The sequence below is a fragment of the Lactuca sativa genome, chromosome 3 (genome assembly GCF_002870075.4).
Source record: "Lactuca sativa cultivar Salinas chromosome 3, Lsat_Salinas_v11, whole genome shotgun sequence".
NCBI classification, from domain to species: domain Eukaryota; kingdom Viridiplantae; phylum Streptophyta; class Magnoliopsida; order Asterales; family Asteraceae; genus Lactuca; species Lactuca sativa.
The window spans coordinates 75,689,540-75,698,564 of record NC_056625.2 but is presented as its reverse complement, the minus strand read 5'-3'; the positions used below and the strand labels follow the sequence as shown (position 1 = coordinate 75,698,564).

The following is a 9,025-nucleotide window of genomic DNA, read 5'->3' as shown; positions in this document are numbered from 1 at the left end:
AAACCCACTTTTAAATTTAGTTCATTAATTATAATAACTAAAATTGATTAAGGTTAATTAATTTATAATTACGTCTTCGCGATATTTTAATAGAAACATGAACAGTAAGACATGCATATTCAACCACCATGAATCACATGATCAAATAGTACTTTAAAAAAATCTTATGAGTAGATAATATTTGTTAATTAACATAGTTATTTTGGGGGGAGGGGGGTATATATCAAAGGGAGGACATCTATATATAAATGGTAACGATGTGAGCAAGTAATCCTCATTCAAATTCTAACTAAAGAGATATGGGGCTAAGTAGTAGAACAGTTCAGATTAAGATCAAGTCAAGCGGTGATGTTTTTCACGAGTTATGGAAGACAGACCCCCATCAAGTTCCCAGCTTGACCCCGACTACCATCCAAAATTGTCAAACCCATGAAGGTGAAGTTGGAACCGTGGGCTCTGTGCTTTTATGGAACTATTTTCATGGTAAAAAAAACATATATATACATATATATATATATATATATATATATATATATATATATATATATATATATATATATATATATATATATATATATATATATATATATATATATATATATATATATATGCCCCTGAAATCTTTCTTTATGATCTGTTAGATGGAAATTTGATGTAAACTAATTTCTTTGTCGACACATTTTACACTTGAAATCAAAGTTTTGGTTGATATATATATTTTGTTGTAGATGGAAAAGACCGTGTTTCAAAAACACAAATCATGGAAATCGATGAGGGCAAAAAGTCAATCACCTTCAAGCTACTTGAAGGTGATCTCACGGAATTATATAAGACCTTTATTATACATGTTCATGTAGACACACATGGTTTAAGCAACCTTGTCACATGGACTGTGGAGTATGAGAAGCTAAGTCCTGATGTTCCTGATCCAGATACGCTTATGGAATTTTACGAGAAGGTCACCAAAGACATAGAGACTCACCATCTCAAGAATTAATCTAAGTCTCCATCTCTAGAAATTAAATAAACCAAAATCTAGATCGCATCATTTAATAATTGATTTTGGATGCGTCACATGTTGCATGCGCTATCTTGTTTATGCTATGTTTATTGGTTGTGTTATATGTAAAAATGGTGTTGCTTTAAGTAATCGTAATAATTTTATATGCTAAAGTTTAATTATGTAGCAAACTACTGTACTTATAGAAATTGGTTTAATTTTTTTTCTTTTTTTACAGCAAATTAATGGTATTATTAGTAACTAGTAATAACTAGTAACATGCTATGACTCTAAGCAAAACTAAGATCCATAGTTAACCTCTCTCAAGCCATCTACCGACTGATTACTGATGAATGAATTTGTTTGCAATTATTGATGTATATTTTGTCGCTAAATGTGATTAAAAGTCCCTTGATGTTTCGTCGATAAAATTTGTCATAATTTTATGATGATATAAGCATTTTGTGATGGAATATTCTGCCATCATTTTTTTTATGCCTAGTTGATGCAAATATGTCGTTTTTTCCATTATTTTGCGAGCGTGTTTATGATTTAGCTATAGATTTTTCCATTTTATATTTATCTTTAACATTTTGTAATCATAGGAACTAAAACGTCTTAATCAAAGAAAGCATAAAGGAGTATGTTGAAATAGTACAAGAGGCAAATAGGAAAGTCAACTAAGAATCCATTGGTTATTTTATCTGGTACTATATTTATAAATAAAGCATTTTTCCTATCTATCCTATTATATTTATAAATAAGAACCCATTGGTTATCTTATCTCCTCGGCTCTTTCTTCCTCTCTGTGTCCACCACCACCAACTCTATCATCATATTATCATATTATATTTATAAATAAAGTATTTTTCCTATCATTTCATATATTTTAAAGCCTCATACAAATTTACAAGCACCTTACATTTGAAACCTCCGCACATTTGAAACCTTCAAAGTAATTAATCACACATCATGATAAATTTAGAGCATGACATGAAAAAACAATTGATGCTACAAATTATATAATTATTTTCCCTTAAATCAACATAAAAAAGGCAATTTTGGAATTTTGTTTATAATTATTTTAATAAACAAAAATAAATCATATATTTATAAATTTTCCCTTAAATCATGGAACAGTTACAAATTATATAGATTAAGATCTTCTAAACCTTTTCGATCTGGAACAATCGTCATTACCAATTCACCTTATCAATCATTTGGTTCAACATCACCATACACGTCATCATCGGATATCTCAAAATCAGCCAACACCACCATTATCAGACCAGTTCATCTCCACCAACATACCATCTACAGCAAAGAACGACATTATTAGCACCAGATTCATGTCAAAAAGATCGATACACACACAGACTCGATTTGGTACTATTGCTTCAATCCAGAGAGAGAGACTTGATTTGGTACTATTGCTTCAATCCTTCCTTTCTTTCTATAACGACAATGATTTTTTTTCGATTATCATGACCTTAATGTTGTCACCCCAAATAAGTGGTGGCGTCAACCTTAATTTGGTTAGAATAAAAAAGAAACAAAAAAGAACCAACTCCGCAGAAACAAAAAACCAAGTCGGCAAAAAAAAAAGAAGGTTTGCTACTTTGCTTCTCTTTCAAACCCTACACAGCAACAAAGAAAAAGAATAAAAAAATCAGTGGCGAATCTAGAACAAAAAATCACGTGGTTCCTAAATTAAATGAGATCAATAAAAAAATCAACAACACTTTTGGGGTCGGGTCGGCTCATGTACCTTAAAAGAACTGAACCAGTTCAATCGGCTCATGTACCTTGTGCCACCGATTAAAAATTTTAAAAAACCGATTGAAATATAACTAAAAAATACGTACGGTTTAACGAAAAACTAGTTGATTATTAGTCCATTGATAAAGCGGCGAACTGAAAGTGTACCTTAAAAGAATTGAACCAGTTCAATCGGCTCATATACCTTAAAAGAACTGAACCAGATCAATTGACTCATGTACCTTGTGCCACCGATTAAAAATTAAAAAAACCGATTGAAATATAACTAAAAAATACGTACGGTTTAACCAAAAACTGTTGATTATTAGTTCATTAATAAAACAGCGAACTGAAAGTGAGTCTTTGGCATGTGGGCTTTCATTTTATTAGAGCTTATTTATTTATTAATATTTTGAGAGTGCCTATTAAGAGTGGTTAACTTTTTGTTATCAATCTTATAATTTAAAATAACAAATTATCCCTAATAACTTATATTTTTCTCTTTTTAAATTGGTTTTTTAAGAAAAAAATTTAAAAAACAAACTCAAGATAGGTCCTCTATTTTTTCTAAGGTAGTTCATAATTTGTCTACTATATACATTTTAAAAAAAATTAAGAATTTAGGTAGGTCCTAGGACCTAACTAAGCATATGATGGATATATACGCCCTGAAAAAAATAGCATATTTTGTCTTTGTTAATAGCAAAATAAGTTTATTTGGGATTTTTTACGTATGTTATTTATGAAATTATAAGGTTAATTATTTGAATTTAAATAAATTATTTTTATAATATATTGTTGTATTTAATTGTGTTGTAATCTATGAGTAGGTTATACGATTTTTCTACTTAATTGTGTATGTGTTTTTTGATGATTTTTTTGTTGGTTATAAAGTATTGTTGTATTTTTTCTTTAAACAGGAAAGGAAAAATAAACCATATGTTTGTGATTTTAAGTGTTTGATAAAACTTCCCAATAAAATGTTAATGCCATGGTTTTTCTTATGTTTTTTTTATATTTCCCTCTTTAAACCTTTATTTCATATGGTTTTCTTTGTGATAAGTAGTATAACATAGTTGAGGATTGATTTTTATTCTTTTGAGCATATACTTGCCTGATTTGTTTTGATTTGGTTCTTGTTGTGTTATATAATTAGGGTGTTCACGGTAAAAAAAAAATTATTGCTTATTAGCTTATAAGCTAATAAGTTAGAGTGATGTAACTTATAAAAAAATTCTTTATTAACGGTTTCTCACTGCTATAAATTATTTTTATCCAAACATTTTTTAGCTTAAAACTGTATAGAACAGCTAATAAGTTATTAAACTCATTTGCCAAACACCCCCTTAATTAGTTGCTCTATTTTTCATCAACACACAAAACATATTGAGATCGATGTTCATTTTATTAGTGACATGGTGTTTTCTGGTACTTTACGAGTTTGTTATCTTCCTTTGGTTGCTCAACTAGCCGATATTAATCTCACTAAGGGCTTATATGTCCCTCGTTTTGAAGATTGTATGTAATAAGTTTCGTGTTGCTCATGCCGTTTTGCCATTTCGCTTGTGAGGGGATGTTGAAATAGTACAAACATAAAAAGTCAAATAAGAAAGTCAATGAATAATCTAATTGGTTATTATTCAAATAATAAACTCCTTTAAGGATTCAAATTAGTATAAACATGTACTCAAAATAACTCTACATATAATCTTAGTTTATAAATACTAATGTGCTCTTTACATTTACAACATAATTTACGGTATTAAAATTACTCTCTTTTTTTCTTATCTATTTTTGAGAGAGAGAGAGAGAGAGAGAGTAGTTTTGGTGTTTTTTGATGGTTGTCGTTAGAGAAAGAGAGAGAGTGCATGGGCCTAGTTTTGGTGTTTTTTTGACGGTTATCGTTGGTTAAGTGGTGGTAGTCATAGTTGTCGACTCGTAACTCGACTCATAAGAGTTACACGACGCTAAAAATATAAAAAATTATATAACATCATGTATATACAAAATATAAGTTGACTATTTAAGCACATTCACTAATATGTTACACTAGCTATATAGGAGTCATACAGTCACAATTCATTGTCGTATACGCGTCAAAATGTATCAAAAGACACATATATAGTATTTAAATATAAAATAAAAGCAAATGACAAAAGACTTGTAGTGTTATAATCATAGAAATAATCTTTAGGATTAAATTGGTCGTCATTTTCATCTTCATCTTCAACCAAAGTTGTCTCAAAACAATCTTCCTCCTCATCATCATCTAAATTCTAAACCATCAATTGTGCTTTGTTAGACACTTTGTTTAGGTTCCTTGGTCCTACAAATTATAAAAGTAGTATTTGTTATTTGTTGGCACTTTCCAAAAGGTTAATACTTATTAGTTCTTATAATATATAGTGAAATCTTAGTGTATAATTTATCTCTCCTTCCTTTTATTGGCACTAGTTTCTTCTTCCTCTTTAAAGCATTCATGAACATCTCATCTATGAGATATCTTTGGGGAGACTTTCGGTAATCTATTCACCATCCAACTCTATGTTCGATAAACATATTGGATCATAGGTCTCTGTTCTTTTTTTTATATCTTGTGGAGTCTCATTTCAATGTTTATGAAATCAAAAGTGATCCAATTCCTCTCAAGAATTGGCATGTCACACCACCAAACCGGGACGGGTGAAACGTTCGGGGGTGGTTGACGTCATGCGTAGTATCACAACAGTTGTATCATAGCAAGCATAGTAAACACAACCAAACATTGAATACATATATGAAAAAGGTTTACACTGTCTTAATACAAAATTTTGTTTTTATCGAAAATAAAATAGAAAGACATGACTCTAACGCACTGACTTCTCCAAAAGTCCTGGAAGTACCTGTCTACTAATTCTCTGAGAATACAAGCAGTTTTGAAAGAATATCAGTATAAAGCTGGTGAGCTCATAAGCATTTAGTTTTGGTGGGAAAATGTCTCTTTGATCTTTTTGAAAAGTGTTACTCAAGAAAATCCTATATTTTCTTATGAAAAGCATGTTTGAAAGCTCATTCCTTCCATGACTTCCAGATTCGTACAAGGTATGTACAATCCAAGGGGTCGTGGAATGGATATAAATATCCGTTAGTTGCATGTTAAACAATTTGTTTATGAAAAGCCGAGTTATCCTAGGAAAATCCTATATTTTCCCTAAAAGTTGATGCTTGGTTATCCGTTCTAAACTGAGGTGTACAAGTATCTACCATACTTATATCGATAAACGTAGTTTTCATTTAAAAACTCTGGTTACTCCCAGTGAGGTATATTAGCCCTATTACGTAAATAAAACTAATAAAAGAAAACATGATTAACTAAATCCTGAAGGTATTGTTAATACCCTCCAATAATCAAATCGGTTATTACCATGAGGTTAGTTCACTTGATTCATTATTACAAAAGTAAATTTCTGCTATCTAGGTTGCGAGTTTCATAACCATAACTGACGGGCTATGCCCCGCAACGGCCGGTATCCTTTATGACTTTGTCACCCGTAGACCTGCCGGTCCGACTGTAGCTAGCAGTCAGGTGCGGGGTTGTCAGTCCGGTATAGATCTATACATAACAGTCACGCTCAAGAGATTCTGGTCACAAGTGCTAGTCCTACACTCTGTTTCTTGGGGTGAGTGTTACCAAGGACGTGTCTCCAACTTAGACTAACAAATTTACAAGTAATAAGATAGAAAATCCTTTTGTGATTAACATGAATCCTTTATAAAACGATACATTTTGCTACATAATTCATAAGTTCATTGCTCTACTTTTGAAAACTATTTCTACGAGTTGATTTGTTAATCGTTTGGTAAAACTGTTTTCCGTGTTAAAAGCATTCTAAAAATATAATTATCTTAAAAAAAATAATATACTTTGCGCACAAGTTTCCTTGTACTTTTGCTTGTATTCCCCCCCCCCCCCCCTGAAAACATGAAAAACTCGGAAAAACATACGGGTATGAACTCACCATGGGCGATTTGAATGAAAGATCGATACGGGATGTCAGATGTTCAAGTGAAGCCTTGAATACGATTTGATCCTAATTAACATGTAATGACACATAAAGGAGTTAAATGAAGGTATTTCTCTACTAAATGTGATGGAGAACCACTCTAAGAACTTGGGACTACCTACATTAAGTGCTAGAACCTTAAAGGATTGTGTGAGGGAGGTGTATGGACACCTTAAAGGTGTGTACGGCCATGGGTGTGCGGCCGTACACTCATGATAGAAGGTTCTTTTGAGGTGTTTTCAAGGTCTATACTTGCGTCCATGAAGTGTTCTAGGTCCATACTAAGTTGTAGTACAAGTTTAGGGTCTTAGAAATGAGTTTGTGGTCCTAGGGTGTGTGTGTGGTCGCACACGGGAGTGTGCTGCCGCACAAGGGTGTGTGCGGTCGTACACCCCACATGAAGATGCCCAAAATGTCAGCAAAACTAGGTTCATGTCCAACTCGAATATGGAAGTCCAACTCTCACTTTGGAGGGTCTTTTAGGAGTGTCCGACCCACCTTATGAAGGTGTGCGGTTGTACTCCTTCAAAGAGTGAAGAACATGATGATTCAAGGCTTAGATCAATAGGTCCTTCATGTATGATAAGCTAGGTGATGGAAAACTCACATTTTTTAGGCCTTGATAGGGTTTATGGTTGAAGAATCTTGAGAGAAAAGGAGTAGTGTGCTGCCAAGGAGTGAAAGTAATAAAGGGAAAAGGGTCTATCCTTTATATAGGGGTGGGTGTGTGGCCATGAGGGGTGTGTACGGCCGTACACCCTTGTGTGCGGCCACACACTCCTCCAAAAGGGGTGTATGGCCTGATTTTGTCACTATTTGACGTGTTGGTTCGTTCCTAATATCGACCTTGGTTGTACTCAAGTTTAGAATGCTTAAATGAACCCTTAATCAGTGTTAGGAGTTAAAAGAAACGAGTTTAACTTAGATTAACTGACTAGATGTACCAGGTGGAAGTTTCGGGTTGTCACATCATCCCCCCGTTAGAGGGAATTTCGTCCCGAAATTCAAGGACAAAGATATAACTCGTGGACTTGGAAATGATGGGGGTAATTTTGTTTCCTTGGATTCTCTTCCTCTGAAGTGAATTCAGGTTCCCGCTTGGCATTACAGCGGACCTTCACTATCAGGACGTGACGTTATTTCGCTGGCTTAACTTCTCGATTTGTGTATCCAATGAAGCGTAGACTCTTGTCTAGCTTGATATCGTTAAGTGAAAATCACAAGTGTCTCATCGGACAGACACTTCTTTGGTCCGACATAAGGAAGATGAGATGAATGCTTGCTAAGTGCTCGAGGTAACTGGAGTTTTTATGCTACGGGATCGATCCTAGCAAGGATCTCAGACGGTCCAACGTATTCTTGGATTTAGCTTTCTACGCTTTCCGGAGCGTATCAGGCCTTTCCAGGGTGAGACTTTTAAAAGGATAGGGTCACCAACTTGGAATTCCAAAGGTTTTGGTCTCTTATCGGCGTATCCCTTTCGTACGATCCCTTTTCAGTCGCCTTTCGTATGATTTCAGGACTCGTGAGGGTACTGGCGTGGACTTGACTCTTGACTAGTTGTGTGTCGCCCACCTCGGCCCAACACAGAGGGGATCTATACCTACAGCCATAGAGGGCTTCGAACGACGAAGCCATGATGCTAGAAAGGTCGTCGTTGTTGCAAGAAAGTTCCAGTAACGGTAGATGAGTGTCCCACGACTTATCTACAATTATCCGGATTGTCTCTTACTTTGCCCATTTCTTTGTGGGTGATACTCTTTGCATGAATACTTTTGGGTTTCGAAGAGAGAGGAATTTTCGAAGTTCACATCTAATTTGTCGTTACGAGCGGCAGGAGTTTTGCGATCGAATGATTTAAGACAAAAGGGTTTGGTATACATAGACCTAGTCGGACTAAGCGGGACGACGTCGTAGAGTCGCACGTTAAGTTAGTTTGGAAGGATCGTTTTGTTAGGACATTGTTGCCCTTGGGTGAATGTCTATGGTTTTTGCTGTGTTTGATTCAAAATTGTAGAGTACCGCAAGTACGAGGGTTCTGATGTAACGCCCGTAGATTCGGGCTAGTCAATTTAGAGGCAATAAATGTCGAAAATGACTTTTCGGCAAAATATTATTTAGAATAAATAATCTTAACCAAGTTGTAGTATATGTTACAAGGTTTCCGTACATATAAAGACCACCGAAATCCGAGTTATAACGAAGACGTTATGACTCGTCGAAG

The 9,025-nt window shown here is 34.1% G+C and overlaps 1 protein-coding gene across 2 annotated transcripts; it reads left to right on the top strand.

Moving 5' to 3' along the window:
- The first annotated feature begins 233 nt into the window (after positions 1–233).
- On the top strand, positions 234–1,191 carry LOC111920924 (kirola). Of its 2 annotated transcripts, none has more exons than XM_023916493.3 (2): positions 234–435; positions 729–1,191. In XM_023916493.3, the coding sequence occupies exons 1-2, from the start codon at positions 300–302 to the stop codon at positions 995–997; spliced, it is 405 nt and encodes a 134-aa protein (XP_023772261.1). In that variant the 5' UTR covers positions 234–299; the 3' UTR covers positions 998–1,191. The 2 variants fall into 2 exon arrangements, with proteins under 2 accessions (XP_023772261.1, XP_023772260.1); XM_023916492.3 differs by having other exon boundaries at positions 246–483.
- Positions 1,192–9,025: the final 7,834 nt, after the last annotated feature.

Excerpts from the sequence above, each read along its gene's own strand:
- LOC111920924 (XM_023916492.3), top strand. The coding sequence starts at position 300 with ATGGGGCTAAGTAGTAGAACAGTTCAGATTAAGATCAAGTCAAGCGGT. Across the intron at positions 484-728 it reads TTTATGGAACTATTTTCATG|ATGGAAAAGACCGTGTTTCA; the intron begins GTAAAAAAAACA and ends ATTTTGTTGTAG.